This window comes from Carassius auratus, chromosome 33 (genome assembly GCF_003368295.1).
Source record: "Carassius auratus strain Wakin chromosome 33, ASM336829v1, whole genome shotgun sequence".
NCBI classification, from domain to species: Eukaryota; Metazoa; Chordata; class Actinopteri; order Cypriniformes; family Cyprinidae; genus Carassius; species Carassius auratus.
The window spans coordinates 360,911-386,494 of NC_039275.1; the positions used below are offsets into that span (position 1 = coordinate 360,911).

Genomic DNA, 25,584 nt, shown 5'->3' on the forward strand with positions numbered 1-25,584 from the left:
TTAAATTATTATATATTTCTGTTTTTTTGAAAATTGATCTGTATTTTTTAAAGCAAAATATTAAATTATTTTATATTTTTAAATAAAAAATATATATTATATAGTTCTGCATTTTTAAAGCAAAATATTACATTATTTTATAGTTTTTAGTATAGTATTTTTTTAAGTGAACAGAGTTTTATTTAAAAAAATATATTTTAAGTTTTATTGCATTAAGACAATTAAATAATTATTCTGAAAATTATGTGTTAAACATATGTTCAATTATTTAGTTTTTTTCATTAACTGATGTTAGATAATCATAATTATTAAAGTTAATATTGTTTATTAATTTGGGTGTTTAATTTGAATATATAATAATAGAATACAATTTACATAAACACCATATTTATAATGAAACCATTATATTAAACAAACATAACATTACAAATATAATTAAAATTATATATATGCCATCTAAATATCCACAGTTTTGACTAATATGATCAATGTAATATGATTATGACACGTCTTCCTACGAATCATCGTCACGTGACGCGCGTCTCTTTGATGAAGACTGTTCCCATGGTAACAGCTATGCGTTGACGTCATCAGTGAATTTGTGAATGGAGACCAAGAGCTGAAATAACCTGTATAATAATGATTTATGTACACGGCAATACTTTAGCTCAAATACACACACATACTAGTAAGCAAGGCTTAAAACACATATTAGGCAATTAAGTCAATCAATGCCAAGAGTGAAGATGAATAGAAATGGTTAATTATATGCAAGGACGACAAGACCAATCACACATCAGTATGCAAATATCCCATCGTCACTGCTGGGTTTGAATATTGAACGTTCTATTAATTTTTGCTTATTATTATGGTTGAATTGGATCATTGAATGTCAGCAGCAAAGATACCGGTTAATAAAATGAGATTAAATGCATAGAGGATATTTGTTTTATTTATCATATTTAATTATTACAGGTTTGCTTTATATTCTGAGTTTGCATTTCACAGTTTTTCTTCATTTTTGAGGAATACTGAAGCTGTTTGTGTAGTGAGATCAGTAAATAACAGATATTTCCTTGTGAATTAAAAAGTAATGCGTTACTTTACTAGTTACTTGAAAAAGTAATCTGATTATGTAACTCACGTTACTTGTAATCCGTTACCCACATACTACTCATATCAAACAGTCGGGCGTCTTTACTGTTTCGCTTCGACTCTTTCTGCACTTACATCGTTCCACCAGAAGGAGCGAGTCATTTGAATCATTTACATAACCGAGTCATTCCAAAGCTCCGATTCATTCAGAAACGCCACTGCGTCCTCAGTTACAGCTCTGTTATCCACAGTATACGTCAGTTGTTTATTAAATAAAATATTATGGTGGGCAATAAATATTATTTTGGGGAAGAAAGAATTCTGATGCTCCTCAACAATATGTTTGTGGAAAAACATAAATGTTCTTATTGAAAATATATCGCACGTCCTTTTGCATCTCCCTCATGAGGATCACGAAGTGCGCATGCGCGTAGTATGCGAGGCTCTGACTGATTAGTGACATATACTACGCGCACGCGCAGTGCCGTCAGCGTTTCGGGGGGCGTTGCTGGCGTGCGGCAGAGGGGCGGGGCGAAGGTGGGTGTGTGGCTCAGCTGATACACGCATCCGCTGCCTATCATCATCATCATCATCCTCCTCCTCATCATCACCAGAGACCTAATCCTGTCAAGATACACACCGCTCGGTTTCATGGACGCGACGCGACCGGCTCGGTGAATGAACGCGGCTGATGTGACGCGCGTCGCTGTCCGCGGTGCTGAAACAGTGAGTACGATCGCAGTCAACGGTTTCGATGTGTGAAACGACTGATAACAGAAGAATAGAGAGAGAGACAGAGAGAGAGAGAGGCTGCACTATCACTGCGACTCACTCGACTGGAAGTAAACCAGTGAACAGATCTCCATTCTCTCAGCGAGGACGCATTATGTAATGCACTGATAATATAAAGGACGGAGAAAGCAACCCATCTTCTGGTTTCCATCTCCGTGGTGCGTCTTTGTTTGCGTGGAGAGCCGGAAATGGAGAGTGTGTCTATATTAAGATGCAGTGTTTTGATGCTCAAAGGGACTCGCGCGCACAGAAGGTGCTGCAGATCTCCGTTCAGCTGTTAGATAACAACAGCGCGTGCTATCTTTTGTGGCGGACGCACAGGCTCAGGGTTTGGAGAGAGTTTGGTAATCTGAGGTTGGAGATGATCGTGCAACTTGTTGTGCATTGGATTTCATGACGGTTCCAGGCTTTGTGGAGCCAATAAAAGTTTAACCATTTCTCTCTTTCCACACAAAGCCACACACGGTGACCTCGTGGCACATAACAAGCCGAGGTGCCAATGCGAATGTGTGTGAGATGTGTAAGTGCGAGAACAGATGAGGTAATGGCGAAGCGCTGGAGTGTGAAGCCCCTGTTGGCTGCTCATGGTGCTGCAGCTCGTTGTGAGATCAAACAGCTTCTGTCTCTGATGGTGTGTTTCGTGCACGTGGATGTCACGTTACTCGTGTCAAACACAAGCTCACAGTAAGGTTTGGTTATAGTAAGTGCGTCTGTTTATGGTTGGGGATCGTGCACTGAAGCTCTCCATTGTTTTGCTGTTGACTCAGCTGCAATTCTTGGTCCTTTCTGAGCAATTTGCAATGCTACAGTGCAATGCAATCAGACTACAGTACTTGCATATTTGAGGTTTGGGGTTGATATAATTTTTAGAAAAACTGTAATATTGTGAAATATTATTATAATTTATAACAGATGTATTCTATGTTAATATCTGTTCAACTGTAATTTATTCCTGTGATGCTCCGCTGTATTTCCAGCATCATTCCTCCAGTCTTCAGTGTCACATGATCTTCAGAAATCATGAAAATATGAATTTGTTGCTTGAGAAACGTTTCTGATAATTAGCAGAATTATTGTTTTTGTGTAAAGCGTGGGGTTAGTTACATTTGAAAATATATAAATAAATAAATATTGTGCAGCACAACTGTTTTAACATTGATAATAAATCAGCATATTATTGATTTCTGAAGCATCGCGTTTGTTTAGGATTCTTTGGTGAATAGAAAAGTTCAAAACAACAAGTTATTCAAAACAGATTCTTCTGTAACATATGTACGTATGCATGTATCAGGAGCACGTTAAAAACCACAACAAATTCCTTGTGTGTTTAGGCCTGTCACAATAATCAATATATCAATATATCACCTTGTTTTTTGCAGCTTCTAGAACATATCGTGGTGTAGTCAATGCTAGTTCAAATTTAAAACATGCTTCCACAAAAAAAGTTTCATCTGCAGATTTGGTCTTGTTTATGGATTTGTGTCTTTGTGCATATCGACATCTTCCCGCTGAGTAGTGACTGTGTTTGTCAACTTTAGTGTGCTCCCTTCTGTAGATACATGAGTTTGTTGTGCATTTTTCTTTTATTCTACTCATTACTTTGCACTTCTTAAAAAATATATATATATATATATATATATATATTTATTTATTTATTTATTTATGTATGTATTTATATATAATTTATTCTGGTTTTTATGGTATCTAATATTTGGATACTTAATTTCCATGATCTACATATTCTCAAAAATTAAAAGTTTGTTGTCATTTGGAAGATATTTTAGGCCTTCTTGCATGATTATGCTGTTACATAATAATTTTATATTCAGTGGCATAAAATGGTCACTAAAATGACAATAATATCTCTTATTGCTATTATTTCTGCAGGAATATATCACACAACAAAAAGTTGTTCTCGTGTGTAATTCTGATTGTGTTCTGACTGCAGTGTGTGTCTGGAGGTCACATGATGACCCATGCGGAGAGTAGCAGCGTTGAGTGACGCTCTGGTTCCCCAGCATGGGCAGTGTGGGCAGCGGGGTGGCCGGTGAGCAGGAGTTTGCCATGAAGAGCGTGGGCACGCGCACCACCCTTCCTCGTGGCCCTCCTCTGTCCCGCCGTGGCCCCTCCGACCGCAGCTGCAGCGCTGAGCGCCTCCACGCACCTCCCTCCACCTCCGAGGGCTCGAGTGATGAGCGAGGCGGGAGCAGCACCACCACGGATCGAGGCCAGCTCACCATCGCTGCGTCTCGTCTCACTAACAGGGGCGAGCTGGACGGGACCGCAGCGGGCCGCCGGGACACACACAGAACCGGAGGAGGAGTGTCTCTGGAGGCTTGTGGAAACGTGGAGAAGAACCACGACGGTGCGACAGCGGTTAAGAGCAGAGACGGGAACAACGGCAAGAGAGACAGTCGCACGCCGCCCAAGATCCTCACTGTGTCTGGGAAACTCGAGCAGGTACGACTGACGCGCTTCCTCTAACTGCTGACGGTACTCCATTAATGACTGCTCTGGTTGTGGTATAAAGTGGAAAAGTTGGGTTCTGGAAGTAAAAATCGAATTTATAACAACGTTGTTAGGTACGATGTGATGCGGAGTGAATAAAAAACCCCTTTAGCTGTTATAAATTCACTGTAAACCACAGTTTATAAAACGGTTATTCCATACACGTACAGTAGTAAGGTTCCACAAAATAAAACAGCAAATAAAGTCTAATGATATTAATAAAAACAGTATTCTTCCAGGAAACAATGTAGCTGCTCGGAATCAGTTATGGTTGCAACAAAGTGGTTGCCGAGCAACAGACGGAAGTAAACAAAGGTGTGTGTTACTTTGTAGAGTCGTAGAATGTGGCTTAGCCAATCAGAATCAAGGACCAGAACTCTCTGCTTTATAATAAATGTTTATGTTTTTTAAATAATAATTTGGTGATGATTTCTGCTTCCATAAAAGACAAAAGAGATTAGAGATGACTATCCATTCCCATGAAGCATTGTGTACAGCATAATCGAATTATATTATCAAACTACTTTCACTACACTACTCGTCTCTTCTGCTCACCAAGGCTGCAATAATGCATAAAAACTACAGTAAAATTATGAAATATTATTAGTTCATAATTAACATTATTTGCCGCTCAAGAAACACTTCTGATTATTATCAGCGTTGAAAACAGTTTTATTTTTATGGAAACTGTGATATATTTTATTTCTCAGGATTCACAGATGAATAGAAAGTTCAGAACAGCATATTGAAATAGAAATCTTTTGTCCCCTTATAAATAAATGCCTTTACTGGCCCTTTTGATCAGTGTAACGCATCCTTGATAAGGTGTTAATTTGTTTCTTACCTCTAGAATGTATTACATCTATCTATTTATCGAGATGGTGCGATCATTAATGAAGGCTGTTTAATGATGCATTAAATGATGTTTCCCTCGTTCAGAATAATTCCGCTCTGGTCCGTCCGTCCGCCTTCAAGCCCGTGGTTCCCAAGAGTTTTCACTCCATGCAGAACCTGCTGGCTCAGTCTGGAGCTGGAGGACGATCTGCCGGAAGCGGCGGAGGATCTGACGCCCCGCAGTCCCTCTGTGAGCAGGACAGTCCGGATCGGGACCCTTCGAGTGGAAACGACGGCCAGGGCGGCATGTCCGACTCTGGGAGGAACTCTCTGACCAGCCTTCCTACCTACACGGGGCCCGGCATGAGCTACGGTCCCTCCCAATCGCTCGGACCCCTCAGTGCCTCCACCAGCCACATCAACAGACTGAGCAGCACAGCGGCGCCGCTGGAGAAACCAGACAAACCCAAGTACCAGAACGGCCTGAGCGTGTCTGACAGCGGTCAGTCCTCGTCCGGGAAGAGCTGTTTATCATATCAGAGACTCGCCACCATCCAGCCATCGCCCTCCACTGATGACATCATCCAGGACCTGGAGGACCGACTCTGGGAGAAAGAGCAGGAGGTGAGGAGCACCCCTTACTTTTACTGAAATTGTACAAACGTCCAGCTTCAGCTTGAGTGATTTTGATCAAGTAGAGGTCAGAATAAGGCCAGTGATATCTCCAGATGAACTCTTACCGGACTGAAGCAGCTCAGCTTTACTTGGTTCTCCATCACTCATTTTTTTCCTCCATATTCTCACACTTTATACGATTATATGAGCTATAATATACATATGTGTGTGGAAAAATATGAATATGATATCAGTGAATTTAATTAGAAATAATTAACATTTCTAAACAAATATATATGTAAAAATATCAATATCAAAAATATTTTTTATTTATTATTTAAAAATCAATAAGTGATTTTGATTAAAATTTATACAAAAAAATACTTTAAAATTCAGAAACCTATTTAAAAGAGTTTTTAATTAGAATTTTTTCTTTTTTTCTAGCACTTTTTCTACATTATTTGAAAAACAGTAAGTGAATTTGATTTAAAAAAAATTAATTCAGAAGAGTATTTATATTAAAAAATCATTAATATTAAAAATTTAATTATATTTTTTGTTTACTTATTGAATTTTTTACAAATTAATACATTTTATAATAATATAGTATGATAAAATGCAACATTCACTTTTGGCCCATGGTCCTCAATGAAGTTAAAAATATTAATTTTTGTCCCTCTGTAATAAAAAGTTTGGGTCCCTCTGCTTTAAACTAATATTTAATTCAAACATGAAGCATCTGTGATCATTTGCTAAGCTCCATGTCATTTCAAACACACAATTGTCTTCCTTCAGTAAAACATAAAAGGAAACACGAGGAATTCTGAATTCTGTGATTGTTCCTCAGGTGATCCACATGCGGCGTAACCTGGACCAGAGCGAGGCGGCCATCGTGCAGGTGTTCGAGGAGAAGCAGCACGTCTGGGAGCGAGAGATGGAGGAGCTGAGGCAGAACTACGGCAGGCGTCTGCAGCAGGTGACCCACCGAGCCCAGCGCACACAGCAGGCTCTGCAGACACACATCGCCCGTCTGCAGCAGGACAAGGGCCGGCTCCAGGAGGAGATCAGCACCCTGCTCGCTCAGAGAGAGGAGCTGGAGAGGAGGTGTCTGGATTACCGAAAGGAGCAGGCCGATATCCTGCCTCGCCTGGAGGAGACCAAGTGGGAGGTGAGAGGAGCACAGATCAGCCCGAAAGGTGTTTATTCACAATGATGCTATAGAAGAATTACACGTGACCCTGGAGAACAAAACCAGTGTAGTTTTTCTAGCAATTTTGTGGAAGTGTATATCATTCATTAAACTGACCGTAATTTCCGGGAGAGTTTCATGCAAGACATTTAAGTCTAAGAACTGTAGCATGCAGCAGACTGAACACACAGTTGTGTGACGGCTTTGGTTTGCTCTGCGTTGATCAGCTGTGTCAGAAGGCGGGCGAGATCTCTCTGCTGAAGCAGCAGCTGCGAGAGAGTCAGAACGAGGTGACGCAGCGCGCCGGAGAGATGGTGGCCCTCAGGGGTCAGCTGAAGGAGCTCAAGGGCCAGATGAAGGAGCGTGAGGAGACCATGATCGGCCTGAAGGACTCGTACACCAACAAGAGCCACGAGCTGGACAGATGTGAAGGAGAACTGAAGAGAACGCTGACAGAGGTGCGCAACAAACACACACACTCATATATCTCTGCATATATTTTACACATTTCACATACAGTATTTTTCAGACTATAAGTCGCACCTGAGTCGCATCAGTCCAAAAATACGTCATGATGAGGAGAAAAACATAAGTCGCACTGGACTATAAGTCACATTTACCAAGAACCAAGAGAAAACATTACCGTCTACAGCCACGAGAGGGCGCTCTGGGGCAGGCTACAGGAGAACTGAGCAGTATAGAGCGCCCTCTGGTGGCTGGAGATGGTAATGTTTTCTCTTGGTTCATTCTCTCAGTTCATGTCCAAATTAATTTTGATAAATAAGTCGCACCTGACTATAAGTCGCAGGACCAGCAACTTATGAAAAAAAGTGTGACTCATAGGTTGGAAAATACGGTATATTTGAAAGAAGACTTTCTTGCTGATCAAGGCTGCATTTATTCAGTCAAATAAATAAATAAAATACAGTAAAATTGTGAATATTACTACAATCCAAAATAGCTGTTTTCTATCTGAATATATATTAAACTATAATTTATTTCTGTGATGCTCCGCTGTATTTTCAGCATCATTCCTCCAGTCTTCAGTGTCACATGATCTTCAGAAATCATGAAAATGTGATGATTTACTGCTCAAGAAACATTTATAATTATTATCAATGTTGAAAACAGTTAATATTTTTGTGGAAAATGTGATGCACTTTATTTTACAAGATTCACAGATGAAATAACTGTGACAAGAGAGATGAATATGTGAAAATGTGTTACTTATTTGAAAAAGTATATTTCATTCATCAGATATTTCATTGTAAATTTAGAAGAAATGCATTACTTCAGTGGTTACTTAAAAAAGTAATCTATTTATTTAACATGCTTTAATTATAAAGAGTCACCCACAACACTTCTTACATTAGAAACATCTTCACCGTCACTTTTGACCAATTTAATGTGTCCTTAATGAATAAAAGTATTAAATATTACCTTAGAATAGTCATGTATCCTGGTTTCCACGAAAAGCACAACTGTGTTAAACACTGCTAATAATCAGAAATGTTTCTTGAGCGGTAAATCATCATATTTTCATGATTTCTGAAGATCATGTGACACTGAAGACTGGAGGAATGATGCTGAAAATACAGCAGCGCATCAGAAAATAAATTACAGTTTGACACAGATGCACACAGAAAACAGTTATTTTAAATCGTAAAAATATTTAAGATTTTTACTGTACAATTTGACTGCTAGTGAACAGATTCCTCAAAGATGCTGGTTGGGTTTCTCCGCAGGTGTCGATGTTGCGTGACAAGCTGGTGGTGTTCGAGGCCGAGGTTCTGGGTCTGAAGCGGGCTCTGAGCGAGCTGAGCTGCCGGAGCGATCACGCCGTGTGTCTGAGGGACATCAGCGGCAGCAGCAGCTTACCGTGGACCGGCCTGCACTCGCCCCGAACGCCCGAACCCATGTCCATCGACAGCTTCCTCAGCCTGCAGAGCGACGAGGCCAAAGCGCAGCGGCAGGAGGCCGGAGAGCTGCGGAGACAGCTGGAGCGACTGCAGGGCGAGCTGCACCTGGAGCGACAGCAGAGAGAGAGGCAGGCGCTCACCTTCGCTCAGGAGAGACACACCTGGCAGGACGAGAAGGAGCGTGTGTTGAAATACCAGGCGCAGCTGCAGATCAGCTACGTGGAGACGCTGCAGAAGAACCAGGCGCTGGAGGAACGGGTCGGACAGCTCGGAGCCAAACAGGGCACCACGTCCGGATCGCCCGGATCGCCCGTGACCCTCTCCATCCCCGTCCCAGTGACCCTCACTCTGTCCCCGGCCGCGGACGATCCCAAACATCAGCTGGCGCCTCCGTGGCCGGGACCGTCTCGCTTGGAGCGGATCGAGTCCACAGAGATCTAGACGTGAGACAATCGACTTAAACGCACTAAAGAGGGCTGAGATCAGGCTGTTACCGCAACAAATGAAAGAAGATTTTAAACCGTCTACTGAATTTTGAGATCTCTTTTGGTTATATGGAGGGAGATATTTCATCAGTCCATCTAGGCCAAAAGTTTAAAAAAATTAGGATTTGATACTGTTTCGAAAGAGTCTAAGCAAAGCTGCATTTGTACAGTAAAAATTGTGGCATGTTATTAAGATTTTAAATGAATGTTTTCTGTGTGAAAAAGTGTAATTTATTTCTGTGATTCTCCGCTGTATTTTCAGCATCATTCCTCTAGTCTTCAGTGTCACATGATCTTCAGAAATCATGAAAATATGATGATTTACTGCTCAAGAAACATCTAAAATTTTTGAAAACATTAATTTTTTTGCAGAAACTGGGATGCATTTTATTTTTCAGGATTCACAGATGAATAGAAAGTTAATGCATCCTTGATAAATAAGATTCTTTTTTATTATTATTAATTTTACTGCAACTTTAGAATGCATTACAGTTTTCACTAAATTATTGTGCAGCTTAACTGTTTTCAACACTGATAATAATTAGAAATGTTTCTTGAGCAGTAAATCATCATATTATTCTGATTTCTGAAGATCATGTGACACTGAAGAGGAATGATGCTGAAAATACAGCGGAGCATCACAGAAATAAATTACACTTTAACACAGATTCACACAGAAAACAGCTGATTTACATTAGAATAATATTTCAGAATTTTTACTGTATTTTAATCAAATAAATGCAGCATTAGTGAGCAGAAGAGACTTCTTTCGAAAACTACTCCTCACTTCTGTGCGGCGGTGTGCATCACAGGAGGGGTGTTTTGTACCTGAAGGAATCTGGTGTTGGTTCAGTGATGTTTTAATGTTCCCCATCACTGCTACGGTCTGCGGTGACTAAACGTGAACACCAGAGGTCATTAGACGACAAACAGAGGGCTCCTATCTTCAGGTAGAATTATTTGAAAAGAAGAAAACCTGTTTTTGTCCCAGTTCTTAAATTAAAACCCAAACCAAACTTGCTTTCCTTCTCCTCCATCTCTGTTTCTGGAAGGGAGACTCTGAGAGATGCTGCTATGTTCTGGTGTGTTGTGGGTAGACAGGCAGACTGTGAATATGATGGTTATTGTGAATAAAGACGATATTTTAGCTTTGTTTTTCTGTAACAGGACATGTAACACTTTTCACTGTTCAAATGCATCAACAGTTTCCAAAAACCATATTCCTTTTGATGTAGTTCTGATGTAATTATGTGATTTGATGATGTAATTAATTTAGAGATCAAATGCTATGTTTTTATACCTCTGTTGTTTGTATTTATGTTACTGTAATGACTTGCGTAAAAGCATATCTGATCAAAAACACATTAAATGATAAAGACACAAATCAATCGGCAAAGTCTTCTTCGAGATGATTAATAAAAAAAAACATTTGGTGTGTCTAAGGATGTAGGTTTGATTTTGGCATCGGACAAGATCTGTTTCACCATTAAAATCATTGCAAGTGATGTCGAAATTAGTGGCTCTTTTGATCTGGCATTTGCTGCTAGTGAATCGAATTTGGATTTGAATCAATCAGAGCTGTTCAAATGACTCACTCAATTGAATCGGTTCGTCTGTTCCTCTTGCACGACACTGTCAGCACTATTGTTTTGGTGTTAACAATTTAAGTGATTAGATTAAAAAATAATTTTTAAATATATAAAATATTTTACGTAAGCCAAGACTAATGAGCTCGTGTACGGAAATGACGCAAAAATTCAAATAAAAAAAATCTAGTGGTTTCCCGCCAGCAGGTGGCAGCAGTGAGACGCATGCGCATTTGATCCCGGACGCAACTGTGACGTCAGCGCCGCGACTCTAGGTGAGTTTTGTTTTGATCAGCGCGTGAATCTTATTTGCTTTATTCACGCATTTCTCGAGCTAACAAACGCTTTCTGTCTGTATGATCGCTCGGCTTGTTTGATGTCAGTTTGGTCAGTAACAAACACACGACTGTAGGCTATTTTTTGCACTGAAACTGCTCTTGTATTTTTGCAATTCTATTTCGTAAATTATTTAGTACATCAATTTGTTAATCAGTCATATACATACATATTTGTGTCCATAGAACACAAAAGCAGTCATAAGTAGAACGGGTATATTTATAGCAATAGACAACAATACATTGTATGGGTCAAAATGTTTTTTTTTTTCATTTCCTACTGTTAATATATCAAAACTCGTTTTTTTAATTAGTAATATGCATTGCTAAGAACTTCATTTGAACAACTTTAAAGATGATTTTCTCAATATTTAGTCCCTCAGATTCAAGATTTTTAAATATTGTCCTCCGAACAAGCCATTCATCAATTGATAGATTATTTATTCAGCTTTCAGATGATGCAAACACTTAAGTCTGGTTTTTGTGCTCCAGGGTCTCACACGCGCACAAACACATGCACACACACAAATGCACAAACACACACACATACAATACTTGTGCATTTTTGTATTATGTACAACAATGAGCTGTATGCATGTACAGTGTGCATATACAGGAGTGTATATTTACTTTAAAGCTTTAGTTTCAAGATCTCTTGAATTTGTAGTGCTGAATGTCTCTGACTCTCTGATATCCACAGGTTCTCGGTCAGTGCTGTAGATGCAGGGGTCATGGTGCTCAACCTGTGCTCGCCTCACTTTCAGACCGCCGTTCAATGCAACAAGGTACCACATAAATCACAACCCGACCTCATGTTAATATACAGACGGAAATGAGACATTATCACAACAACACGAGCTGTTCTGAACACCAGTACCGCAAATAATACAGTTTTTGTTTTTCTGAAAAGTGAAATTTTTAAGAAAACAAAAAGATAAATTCTGTCAACTTTGTATTGTTTTCTTATTTTTAACACAATAGGAGACCATTGGCATGATTACCAGTAAAAGCAATTTAATATGCTTCATTCAAAGTCTTTAGAAAGCAAATAGTGCTTTTGAGTAAAAAAAAAAAATGTTAGATTAAATTTTATTCAATTTTGTCTGGTCTCTAAAACCAGTATTTTAACTGTATTTTAAACAGTTGCAACATGTATCGTTATATTAAACCGCTACACAACAAAATCCCATGAAACCTTTCTAAAAAAGTTGAGAGATATCCCATATCCCATATAATATTCCATGAAACCCCACAATCATGAGATAAAACGACAGCAGCAACTAGCAAGCATTGCTAAAAAAAATGGTTGTACATTGATAATATTTTGAACTAAATTTATTTTCTGCTTTGACTTGAATATGTCAAACATATATTTTTTTGCATATTTATTAGTTCTAGATTAAATGCTAGTTATTTTAATGCATCAAGTTAAACTAAACAGAAATGAATTGTTTTCTTATATGCAAACGTTTTGTTTTCTATATCTTATCTTTAAAAAGCCTGGTTTCTCCTGAAACAAAATCCTCCAGACTCAATGTATATTATTGGCATGAAAAGGAGCACAGAATGTTCCATGCAAGAAAGAAAGACAGTCATAGACAGTTTTTCTCAGTTTTCAGTGAACTTTTCCTTTAAAACCCCTCTCGGAGACTCCTTTGAAAGACCTGAAGGTGAGTAACAGAGGATTCAGCTCTGACTGCTTTGTGTGCGTCTGAGCCGACCTTGCAATGTTCTCTACCAACAACACGCGTCTGTGACTATTCGATATGTATTTTAATATCGCCACTGGTCCTTCAACATCTTTTTGTTGTTGTGCTGACAGCTGTGTGCTGACGGTTACGATGTCTCCAACCTTGTCTCCGCGGATCCGGTCGCACGCCGGAGGGGTTTCAAGCTGGAATACTTCCTCCGGCCTCCAGTCCACGTCACACTGAGCTTCCAGGTCAAGATGGAGTTGTGTCGGCTGGACGTCGAGCTTTGGCCGTGGGGAATGGATCAGGGACGAAGCTCGCGAAGGCTGGAGATCCTGACGTGTTCGGAGCGAGACGGCGATCGGTTCGAACTCGTGTCTCGGTGTGATTTGCAAGAGGAGCTGCAGGTGTGTTTCCTCAACCCTAGTTTTAAACCCCGAGCCCCGTTTTCCGATGCTCCGCCGCGGACGCCGGATTGTGCGAGAACGCAGGAGCTTTGGAGGCGCGGGTCGCTCGGATCAGTCGCGCAGCTTAGAGTCAGTATTCCTTACAGCGGCGCGGCATCGGCGCTCGGGATCAAAACCCTCGCCATCTGGGCTTTGCCTTCTCGCTGCTGTCCTGCATCAGAACTGGAGAAGATTTGGGATGCGCATCTAAACAGCTTGAATAAAACAGTCCACCTGACGGTCGTACCTCCCAAACTAGATCCCGTCCCAAACGACATCCCAATTCCAGAGGAGTTTCTCGATCCCTTAACACAAGAGCTCATGGTTTTCCCAATGATCTTGCCTAGTGGAATGGTGATCGATAACAGCACGTTAGAAGAGTACCAGAAGAGAGAAGCCACATGGGGGCGTTTGCCCAACGACCCGTTCACCGGCGTCCCTTTTACACAGAACGCAAAGCCAATTCCTAACCCTCTGCTCAAAGGCCGCATTGACCGCATGTCTCTACAGACGGGATGCACCGGAGTCAGGAGCAGGAATAACATTACAGCCAAACCACAGCCATCCAGACTCACAGTGGAGCCTAATAATTCAGTCACAGACTCTCGTACAAACTGTGATCAAACAGACACTTCACAAGCACAGTCCTTCGCATCGGCTTCAGAGTCTAAAACTGGACCGACACCGAGGCATTCTGCTAAAAGGAAGTACGACTGCAGTTTTCCTTCCACCAGCAATGATCCTGCTCAAAGGAAAGCGCCCGAAACTCCCTCAGGTTTGTACGGAAGCTGCCACATAATTAAAAGCTGTATTAATAACAGTACTTTGATTTGTCAGTTTAATTTTGTATGTTTACTAAATGCATCATTCAGCCAATATATTCATAAAGAAAACATCAGTTGTCTTGTTCAACAAATTTTCATTTAGTACCAAAATACGATATTTTTTATTACCGTATTTTCCAGACTATAAGTCGCACTTTTATTCATAGTTTGGCTGGTCCTGCGACTTATAATCAGGTGCGACTTATTTTTCAAAATTAATTTGACATGTTCAGAGAGAAATGAACCAATAAAAAATATTACCGTCTCCAGCCGCCAGAGGGCGCTCTGTGCTGCTCAGTTCTCCTGTAGTCTACACTGAAAACATAGAGCGCCCTCTCGTGGCTGTAGACGGTAATGTTTTCTCTTGGTTCATGGTTCTAAATAATTTCGACTTATAGTCCAGTGCTACTTAAATATATCATGACGTATTTTTGGACTGATGCGACTTATACTCAGGTGTGACTTATAGTCCGAAAAATACGGTACTTTGATTTGTCAGTTTAATTTAGTTTGTTTACTAAATGCGTCATTCAGCCAATATATTCATAAAGAAAACTTCAGTTGTCTTGTTCAACAAATTTTCATTTAGTACCAAAATACGATATTTTTTTTATTACCGTATTTTCCGGACTATAAGTCACACTTTTATTCATAGTTTGGCTGGTCCTGCGACTTATAGTCAGGTGCGACTTATTTATCAAAATTAATTTGACATGAACCAAGAGAAAACATTACCATCTCCAGCCGCCAGAGGGAGCTCTATACTGCTCAGTTCTCCTGTAGCTTACCCCAGAGCGCCCTCTCATGGCTGTAGATGGTAATGTTTTCTCTTGGTTCTTGGTCTAAATAAATGCGACCTATACTCAGGTGCGACTTATAGTCCGAAAAATATGGTAGTCATAAGTGAACTAGGTTGGAAATGAACAATCATGGTAAAAGTTAGTTTTTGGATGGTTAAACACACGGTAGGACTTAAGTCTCCACACTTAAACATCAAGAACTGGGTTTTTATGTGGTTTCAAGAAACATGCATTACTTAGTAGCTATTTACTGAATGTTTCATAAATTGGGGAAAATATAAAGTTGCTTTAAAAAAAAAAGAAGAAAAAAACTGTTTGAATCTCCCACTAAACTTTATTGTTTTTGGCTGGGCAGCTTAAAAATCACTCAATAATATTCACCATTATTGAAGATGCTTTTCTATTGTAATGCTCTGCTTTGTTTTTAGGATAAAATGTTAACAATCTAGTTTTTTGACAATATAATTAAAAAAGTGGGATTTACCGAACTCGAGCGCACTGTAAAAAATAATCCGTAAAATTTATAGTTGTGGTAGCCAGAATTCTACCGTTAAAAATACGGTAGCAGCATTTTACAAATTTTACTTAAATTTACATTTAAAACCTTATAGATACAATGTTAATATACCAACCTACTGAAATCTGTTTAGGATTTGTTTAATACTCTTATGCTGAAATAACGCAATAAACATTAATTTAACAACATTAGATGTGACATACAATGGTTAGAATTAAACCTAATTAGAAATCGTTATTTCAACGAGAAAAATCATTTTAGATCAAATGTGAAATGTAACAGAATTCTGGGAATGTCAATTCACGTTTTCTGCTGTACATTTTTTTTTTTTTTCATTTCCAAAAACTGTGTCTTACCGTAAAATAAAATTGCATGTAAAACTAGCATCTTAAAGACAACTATCAGAGGCTTCTGTGCTATCGCTGTGCTATCTGGGATACGTCTCTTTCTTTATAATTCCTCTAATGGTGTCGGATTGGTTTCTGGTGCATTTCTTGCTCACGTTTGGGTCTGTTGTGTTTCAGAGCTGGACTCACACGAGCGGCGGTTAGCCAACAGTTTAGACGAGGCTCTGACCGCTGCTCTTCACGGGTTGCCCGTGTTCACCTCGCCGACCGAAACCACTTCCTGTGTCCCTTCCTCTGGTAAATAAAGCACCTTCACTTATTACTGCAACTCGTGTTTGAATATATTTCACTTCGGAAGCCGAAGCAGTGTCATAGCGCTAGCAATGTGTCGTTTGAGTTATGAATGTTACGGTATGTGATATTAATCTCAAAAGTGTACCGAATAAAGATGAATGAGTTCTTATGTATCCTGTGTTTTCCAGCTGGGCACATGTGTGCGTTCTGCTCTTGTTCTCTGACGGTTTACTCGTCGAGCGTGGTGTCGTACTCTCTGCCCTGCGCTCATCTCATGTGTGGAGCGTGTTTGAGGAAGAAACATCCGTCTGATTCTCGGAGACTGGAGATCGAATGCCCATTGTGCGGCACGAAGGCCTCCAGCAGAGACGTCACTCGAGTGCATCACTGAACACGTTCATCATGGCAGATTTTGTATATAGCTTTCATTAAAGTTTGTGAAAAAGGACTTTGTTTTGTAGTAATATGCACATATCTAAAGCACTTTGTGTTTGGGGTGGGTAAGATTTTTTTAAACGTTTCTGAAAGCCTTCACTAGAAATACAGTAAAAATTCTGAAATATTTTTATAATGTAAAATAACTGTTTCCGTGTGAATCTGTGTTAAAGTGTAATTTATTTCTGTGATGCTCTGCTGTATTTTCTGCATCATTCCTCCAGTCTTCAGTGTCACATGATCTTCAGAAATCATGAAAATATGAAAACTGTATGAAACTGCTACATTTTTGTTTTTCAGGATTCACAGATGAACAGAAAGTTCAAAAGAACAGCATTTATCTGAAATAGAAATCAAACACTTTTATAATGTTATAAATGTCTTGACTCTCACTTTTGAGCAATTGAATGCAGCCTTAATGAATAAAAGTATTAATTTCCTTCAAAAAGCTCTCTTCCATATGACGGATAAACACAATAAAGTACAGTAAAATGAAGAAGTCAATGGTTTTATGCACTAGACCCCAGTGAACTCACAACATAGAAAATATGAGTAATTGCATGAACTATCAAAAAAAAAAGTAATAGTAAAGTGTACATATACCGATTAACAAATTAAGTAAGCAGAGAGTAAAAGCTGCTAATATCGCAGTAAAAATTTCAAGTAGCAAAATACAGTAATTAATTACATACTTTCCACCAATTCTGAAGACTGGAGGAATGATGCTGAAAACAGCTGTGCATCACAGAAATAAATTACACTTTAACACAGATTCACATAGAAACACTTATTATAGATTCTAATAATATTTACCAATTTTTACTGTATTTTTGATTGAATAAATGCAGCCTTGAGCAGAAGAGATTCCTCACTTTTAATCAATCGATGTATAAAAGTATTAATTTTGCACATTTTATTTTCCCATCTGAAGTCGGTGAATTGTTTCGCTCCGGTGATTCTGCTGTTGGTGAAAGAAGGATCCTTGAGCTCGTTGTGTTCGGTGAGATTGAATGAGAGAAGGCTGATAAAGCGGCACAAGGCTGAACTCTCTTTGTGTGTGTGTTTGAACAGCTCTATTGTTACGCTAAACACAAGTCTTCCACACACACACACACACTCCTGAAGGACACACACACTGATGCACACCGACTGCAACATCATCAGACCCGTCTAAACGTGTCAAATCATTAATGTACAGATGCTCAACAACGTAAAAATCTATTCTAGGTGTCACGAAATATTTCGAAGCAAATATAGAAAGTGTGCTTTTGTAAAATGCGAATGCACGATGTTCTCATGACGAACTTTGAAAGTCTTTCTGACCTTTTACTGTACGTGCAGCATTTCATTATGACGATTACTGATGTGCTGATTCTAAATGAGGTGATTAAACTGATTCGTGTCGGGATGCTGATGAGTTTATTATCACTCATATTTTCGTGCATGATGTTCCTCAAAGCACGACTGACTTCTCATGCTGTTATTGGATGAAATTGTTCTTTTGTTGGCCTGCATGCGCATAAACAATATGGAAATGCTGGTTTTTATTAGTGTTTGTGAGCTGTGAATACTGAGCAGGCATTTCTGCTGTTTATTCCTGCGTATTTCTCAGCTTTGACCTTCCTCACCCGCTCGTATTACACATTAACCCCTTCAGTCCTCAGACTAACTGAACTGTTTGTTCCGTAGTTTAGTTGTGTTTCTTAATTCAGTTGACTTAGAATAATTTATAATATATTAAAATAACATTTATAGAATTCAATTTATTTAAAATAAATGTCTAGGCTATTTTGTATTTATTTATATAAAATAAAGAATGTGCATTTTTTAAATTATTATATTTAATAAATGTGTATGTAACTTTTTAGTTTTAAAATTAAACCACAAAGTATATTTTTGAATTTGACGTCTCTTTCGTGGCAGTACAGTACAATATTAACCCTCTGAGGAATGAATGTTCAAACCATGACCTTTGACCTTGTGTATGGATGTGTAACTCATGTTGGAACAAAAAGATTGAGAGTAATTATATTCCAGTTTTAAGGTAATAACAAACGTTTCAGACTTACTTTATAATTTAATAATTCATGTGCATCAGAAGGTTGTTTTTGCTGCAACGTGTTCTTTAAAGTGAAGGTGTGATTTATTCTGTCAGTTATAGTTTGTCAGATGAACTGAATTTTTATTAAACGTCACTCTTCATGAGTTCTCAAGCAGAAACAATGATGTTCTGAACAGGGTTACTATTATGATTAACTAAAAAGTAAACTAAAAACTGTTACTTTAAATAAAATAAACATAAACTGAAAAAAAATATGAAAACATTATAAAAACTTTTTTATTTACATTTCAAATTTTTATTTAGTTTAATGATGTACTACATTTAGTTAAAACTCATATAAAACACATATAAAAAAAATATGTAAAAAATAAAACTAACAAAAATGACAAAAAAATTATTAAAAGTTTAACCAAAATCAAATGGAAATGGAAAAAATGTATGTATGTATGTATATATATATATATATATATATATATATATATATATATATATATATATATATATATATATAGTAAATAATATAAAATAAAACTTACAATATTTTTCTTATTTTCATTTATTTTACCCAAGAAACAACAAAATTGCCTTTAACTTTAACTCTAATTAAAATGAAAATGGGATATACAAAAAGAAAAAAAATGAAAAACTAATAAAAATATAAATAAAACCATATGAATTACTTGAAATGATAAATGTGAAGTAAAATAAAAATAAAAAGAACTTATTTAAATAATTAGATTTTAATTAGATACAATTACTTTATTTTTTAATTAGTTTAATTTGAAAATACTGAAGTAACTAAGACAATACAGGTATAAATAAAAAAGTAAACTCTCTCTCTCTCTCTCTCTCTCTCTCTCTCTCTCTCTCTCTCTATATATATATATATATATATATATATATATATATATATATATATATAAACCTTAATAAAAATAAAAATGAAAGATACAAAATAGTTGGAAAAATACGTGTTTTCACTGCCTGAAACAAAATGATGGTGTGATGCCGTGGAGGATGAGGAGGAGCTCCTCTGGTGCTGATGCTGCAGCTCTATATAAGCGTCCGAGAGCATCAGAGCATCAGTGTGTGTCGAGATGTCCGACTCTCTGCTGCCCGCCTGTGTCCTCTGTCTGCTGGCGCTCTCAGCGCTCTCCTCCGCCTGCTACATCCAGAACTGCCCTCGAGGAGGCAAGAGATCCCCGCCAGAGCCCGTCAGACAGGTACAGACCAGCATCTTCATCAGCAGGAGCTTCGTTTTCATCATCTACATCAGCAACTTCCAGAATTTCTCTGTTTTAAAGTTCATCTGCTAAACATTCGTGCTGTGTGCAGTGAAATATTTAATATTTAACTTATTTTAGTTCAGCTAGATGCACGGGGAACATTTCTCATATATATTTAGATTAACTTGATGCATATAATAAAAAAAATTATATGACATTTTAAAAACGGAATATTAAATAGAAATTACTTAATATATATATATATATATATATATATATAAACAAATTCAAAATGTATATATATATTTTTTTCAGTACTTGAAATTAAATAATCGTAAAGTGAAAAAGATATACTTAATTTTCATTTAGTTTAACTTGACACACTTAAATAACTAAAACTTGAAAACTTAAATAAAAACTGAAGACATTTTAAAAATGAATACAAATTATTAAAAAACTATATAAAAACTAATTCAAAATGTAAAAAAAAAAGAAAATTTAGTACTTGAAATTAAATAACCGTTAAGTGAAAAAAAAATTATTACTTAATTTTAATTTAGTTTAATTTGATTTGATTTACTAAAATAACAAAAACTTAAAAACTGAAATAAAAAATAACAAAAACTAGACAACACACCAAAATTACCAAAACTTTAACTCAATCATATAAAATATAGAAATAACAGATAATTAAAAATAAAATCTATTGATATCTAAATGATACTTTAAATAACACTGTTTTTGAAAAAAAGTCATTTTTTCCATTTAATTTAGCATCTATATGAGCAAACTAACATTAATAAAATTTAAATAATAGATTACTAAAAATAAAATAACTAGTCATATATACAGAATACAACTGGAATTTATATTATGGTCAATTTAGATGTTAAAATTTTAGAATTAAATTAGTAATTTTAAATATAAATATTATTATATGTATTATAAATGTTCATATATTTTTTACAGTTATATTATATTATATTATTATTAACTTATCATCCATTGAATCATCTCTATATGACAATGAACAGTCTGTACTGAAGTGTGTGTGTGTGTGTGTGTCTATGTCTATGTGCATGTGTGTGTGTGTGTCTATGTCTATGTGCATGTGTGTGTGTGTGTCTATGTCTATGTGCATGTGTGTGTGTGTGTCTATGTCTATGTGCATGTGTGTGTGTGCGTGCGTGTGTGTGTGTGTGTGTCTATGTCTATGTGCATGTGTCTGTGCATGTGTGTGTGTGTGTGTGTGTGTGTGTGTCTATGTCTATGTGCATGTGTCTGTGCATGTGTCTGTGCATGTGTGTGTGTGTGTGTGTAGTGTCCGGCGTGTGGTCCGGGGAGTCAGGGCCGTTGTTTCGGCCCCAGGATCTGCTGCGGGGCCGCTCTGGGTTGTCTGCTTGGATCTCCAGAGACTCTGAGCTGTGTGGAGGAGAATCTGCAGCCGGGTCCCTGTGACACATTCGGGGCGTCCTGCGGGGCCCGGGGCCGATGCGCCGCTCCTGGAGTCTGCTGCGACTCGGGTGAGAAGAACATCTCCTTCGATACGTTAATGAACGTGACCAGAAGCTCCTGAAGCCTCTCTGACAGACGTGTGTGTGTGTGTGTGTGTGTAACACGTGTGTTGTGTCTCTCAGAGAGCTGTGTTCTGGATCCAGACTGTCCTGAAGACCTGGGATCTCTTCAGACGGAGGACGGCGAGGCTCTGAAGGGCTTTTCTGGAGAAATGCTCCTGCGTTTGCTCAATCTGGCGTCTCGGAGACAAAGACCCTTCTGATCCGGTCTTTCATTCACACACACATGTTGCTCAGCGCTGTGTAAATATGTAGTAAACGGATGTGAAAGTGATCGTGTTTGTCTCGTTTGTTATTTCAAGTGCTTTGAGTTCATTGTCCCAGAAGCTGTCTGATTTGTTCCTGCCTGTGTGCGATGATAATTCAGAGATTCATAAGAGTAATTATTATCCATCTAACATGTAATCTGCCCTTCTCGACGCTCCAACTGTTTCTGTTTTCTGACAGATCCTGCTGATCAGGTTCCAGACGCATCTAGAACACATGGTATTTATAGTTTACGCTTTAATCACTGGAACGTCTGGAAAACAAAGTCATTCCGATGATTAACCACAGATGTGAAAAAACAGAAGAAAGCTGCACACAAAAGAAAAGAAAAAACGACAGAAGCACATGAAAGGACTGAAGCCAAACATGTGCCGTCTGTTTTAGTATATTACACGATATTCTTTAGGTCAATGACAATAATCATAATAATAATAATGCTGATGATAAGTTAGTTATACAATGAAAACATTTGTTTAGCCAACCTTCACTCAAGAATTGCTATAGTAAATAAAAAAATAATAATAATAATCATAATAATAATAATGCTGATGAAAAATATTATTAATAAATAAATAAAAAAATATTTTTACATCTTTCTTTTTTTATTATATTACATGTTATTATGATGTATATATAATTGGAAAAAATAAATAATATTCTATCTTTTCTCATATCATATTATATATAATTATTATTTATTACATGTATATATATATATATATATATATAATTTAAACCATTATAAATATTTATATATATATAAAGTTAATTATACAATGAAAAAAAATGTTTAGAACCAATCTTCACTCAAGAATTGCTATAGTAAATAAAATAATAATAATAATAATAATAATGCTGATGATAAATATTATTAATAAATCAAAAACTTTTTTTTTTTAATTTTACATCTTTCTTTTTTTAATTATATTACATGTAATTATGATGTACATATAATTGGAAAAAACAAATAATATTCTATCTTTTCTTATATCATATTATATATAATTATTATTTATTACATATATATATATATATATATATATATATATATATATATATATATATATATATATATATATATATATATATATATATAATTTAAACCATTATAAAATATTGATATATATATATAAAGTTAATTATACAATGGAAAAAAAATGTGTAGAACAATCTTCACTCAAGAATTGCTATAGTAAATACATTTTTAAAACAATTATTATTATTATTATTAATCTTCTATTAACTTAAATGATCCCTTTAATGTAACCCTTGTTCTTAAATGAATTAAAGGATCCTTCAGATGACTCACTCTTCTGTGGCACTGAAATGATGATCTTATTCTAATAAGTGCAGCTCTGCTCCTGTAACTGTATCCGAAAACAGACTCAAACAGACAAGCTTGAACACACCCGGTGACACGCAACTGACCGTAACGAGCAAACATAAATCAACACACCCCTGAGAAAGCCTGCTAATGTCACGCATAACCTGCGTTCACACTGACGTGCACCTGAATGAGGCGCTGCGGGGAACATTTCATCTGCTACAAAAGAGATTTCACAAGCGATGTGGAGGATTGTTTTCTTTGGTGAGATGGGTGATGAGTTGGGGCAGGCCGGGCGACGAGGGCGGAACAGGACTGGCATGCATGGGTTTAAATACGTGCTTCTGTGTTGTGTTCATTCACACTCGATGCTGTTCAACCATGGAGCTCAAAGCAACATCTGTCCTGATTCTCGTGTGCTTCGCCATCGTCATCCTCACCAGCAATGAAGGTCAGTCATGATGCTCTTCCATGCTTTCTCTTACTTAGTATTTATGTCTGGTTACTAGTCAAAATAGCTTGCAATTATTAAATCAAGATACTTTTACTGGACAAGCCAAATGACTTAAGATATTTAGTCTTGTTTTCAAGAGGTGCATTTTGCTTAAAATAAGTAAAATTATGCTTTAAAAACAGGCATTTGGCTTGTCTAGTAAAAGTATCTTGATTTAATAATTGCAAGCTATTTTGACTAGAAACCAGATATAAATACTAAGTAAGATAAGTTGTTGATGCAACTTGTAAATGTAATATTTATAACTTTATGTTTAGGGTTATGCATCTGTTTCTTTCTCCTAAAGCGACTGCAGTCACATTTATTTCTCCAAGGCTTCACACGATACAGATTCTGTTCTTCAGAAGCTCGGAAACACAAGTTCAGTTCGGTGTTGATTACTTTAACGCAATGTGCACATTTTTTTTTTTACATTTTTTTTATTTTTTTTGCAATTGTGCATTTATGTATCTCAATTGTGACCTTTTTTCTGCTTCTCAGAATCGTGAGATATAAACTTAGAATTGCAAACAAGAAAAGCCTTTAGTTTGAGATAAAAATCTTTAAAAAAAATGCCAAAAATGTTTTTATGCCAGAAACAAACAAACAAACAAAAAAACCTAGTTCAGAGTTCACAGTAAAAAGTCATAACTGTAATAAATAAACTTTTTTTTCTCATAATCTGAGTTTGCATTTTGCGATTCTGCATTTCATGCATTTCAGAACTTAATTTCTATTATAGTTTGGAAAGAAAAAAAATAAAAATAATTGCAACATTGCAACTTTTTAATAGTGAGATGAAAAGTCACAAAAACCATTTTAATGTTTATATATATATATATATAAGAGGTGGGCATAGATTATTTTTTTTTAATCTAGATTAATCTCACTGTGATCTTGAAATTAATCTAGATTAATCTAGACTAAAATGGCTCATTCGAATTCTCCCGAAGGCATTCAGAATATGTGTTACCCAAATAAAATTGACAAACAGTAAGTCTTTGAGAAGGGGTTTATCAAGCTAGGAGGTGCATTAGAAAAGGGGCTCATCTCCTGTTTCCAAAATGTATCACAAAGTGCTTGAAAAAGCTGCAAACTAATTTCACATTGCACAAGGTGCAAACTACTGTACACCTGTTTCACACACACTCCGTCTGCAGTGCATTCATGCACCCATGTTACGCACCCCATGTTCCAGGAGCGTTGCGTCTGCAGCAGTGCAGCGATCGTTTACGTACAGAAAACTAAAAACTAAATAATTAAATGTAAAAAAAGCACTGGATAGTCTTCAATGTAAAAATGAAATATACAAACAAACCTACATTTATTCAGACACCTTCAACATTTCTCACATTATTACAGTTTTGCTATATATATCAAAAATTATATCTGGTGTCTGAATAATTTTTGGTTTGACTGTTAAAACTACAAAGTAATTCAGTCAAGAGCAGTGAGTGATTTTCATTTTCTTGGATTAACATTACAGCAGCCAGTGGCTAAATTAGGCGCGGTCCCTTTAAGAGACGATGAACGCATCCAATATAACACACATCCCATTTTTCCTCAACTGTTTACTTTCACTTAAGAAATAACTGACAGTTTTTTCGAGCATAATTTCCAAGGTGGGTATTTTGACATATTTCGTATGTATCTGTCGGCACTAGAGCAAAAATAAGCAAATTCGATGTTCAGGTGTTTTGATCAAAACACTTGAAAACGTTTATTTTTAGCGTCTCGAGACTCCTTTCTCTGCATGAGCCCTGAACACTAGAACACCGCGAGTATTGAATTGTGCTCTTTCGCATCTTTTTGTGGCCCTTCAACTGTCCTGAGCATCTTTTTAGGCTGTCCTCAGTCAGTCGGTTATATAAAATATCAAGGTGAAAGTCATCAAAGCTTGCTTGGTATAGACCCAGCTCCCAACCC

General features: G+C 37.1%; 3 protein-coding genes across 6 annotated transcripts; all 3 read left to right on the top strand.

The window, feature by feature from the left end:
• The first annotated feature begins 1,399 nt into the window (after positions 1–1,399).
• LOC113052644 (leucine zipper putative tumor suppressor 3-like) lies at positions 1,400–9,689 on the top strand. Of its 2 annotated transcripts, none has more exons than XM_026217020.1 (6): positions 1,400–1,821; positions 3,836–4,347; positions 5,335–5,853; positions 6,692–7,012; positions 7,261–7,491; positions 8,779–9,689. In XM_026217020.1, exons 2-6 carry the CDS (start codon positions 3,907–3,909, stop codon positions 9,391–9,393), a joined length of 2,127 nt encoding a protein of 708 aa, XP_026072805.1. In that variant the 5' UTR covers positions 1,400–1,821; positions 3,836–3,906; the 3' UTR covers positions 9,394–9,689. The 2 variants fall into 2 exon arrangements, with proteins under 2 accessions (XP_026072805.1, XP_026072806.1); XM_026217021.1 differs by lacking the exon at positions 1,400–1,821 and adding an exon at positions 1,843–2,045.
• Positions 9,690–11,228: 1,539 nt separating this feature from the next.
• On the top strand, positions 11,229–16,725 carry LOC113052645 (RING finger protein 37). Of its 3 annotated transcripts, none has more exons than XM_026217023.1 (5): positions 11,229–11,298; positions 12,059–12,143; positions 13,181–14,270; positions 16,161–16,280; positions 16,466–16,725. In XM_026217023.1, exons 2-5 carry the CDS (start codon positions 12,090–12,092, stop codon positions 16,666–16,668), a joined length of 1,467 nt encoding a protein of 488 aa, XP_026072808.1. In that variant the 5' UTR covers positions 11,229–11,298; positions 12,059–12,089; the 3' UTR covers positions 16,669–16,725. The 3 variants fall into 3 exon arrangements, with proteins under 3 accessions (XP_026072808.1, XP_026072807.1, XP_026072809.1); XM_026217022.1 differs by lacking the exon at positions 11,229–11,298 and adding an exon at positions 11,309–11,410; XM_026217024.1 differs by lacking the exon at positions 11,229–11,298 and adding an exon at positions 12,971–13,028.
• A 3,040-nt stretch (positions 16,726–19,765) lies between these two features.
• Positions 19,766–21,849, top strand: LOC113052646 (vasotocin-neurophysin VT 1-like). Its single transcript, XM_026217025.1, has 3 exons — positions 19,766–19,997; positions 21,322–21,523; positions 21,638–21,849. The coding sequence occupies exons 1-3, from the start codon at positions 19,872–19,874 to the stop codon at positions 21,775–21,777; spliced, it is 468 nt and encodes a 155-aa protein (XP_026072810.1). The 5' UTR covers positions 19,766–19,871; the 3' UTR covers positions 21,778–21,849.
• The last annotated feature ends 3,735 nt before the right edge of the window (positions 21,850–25,584 follow it).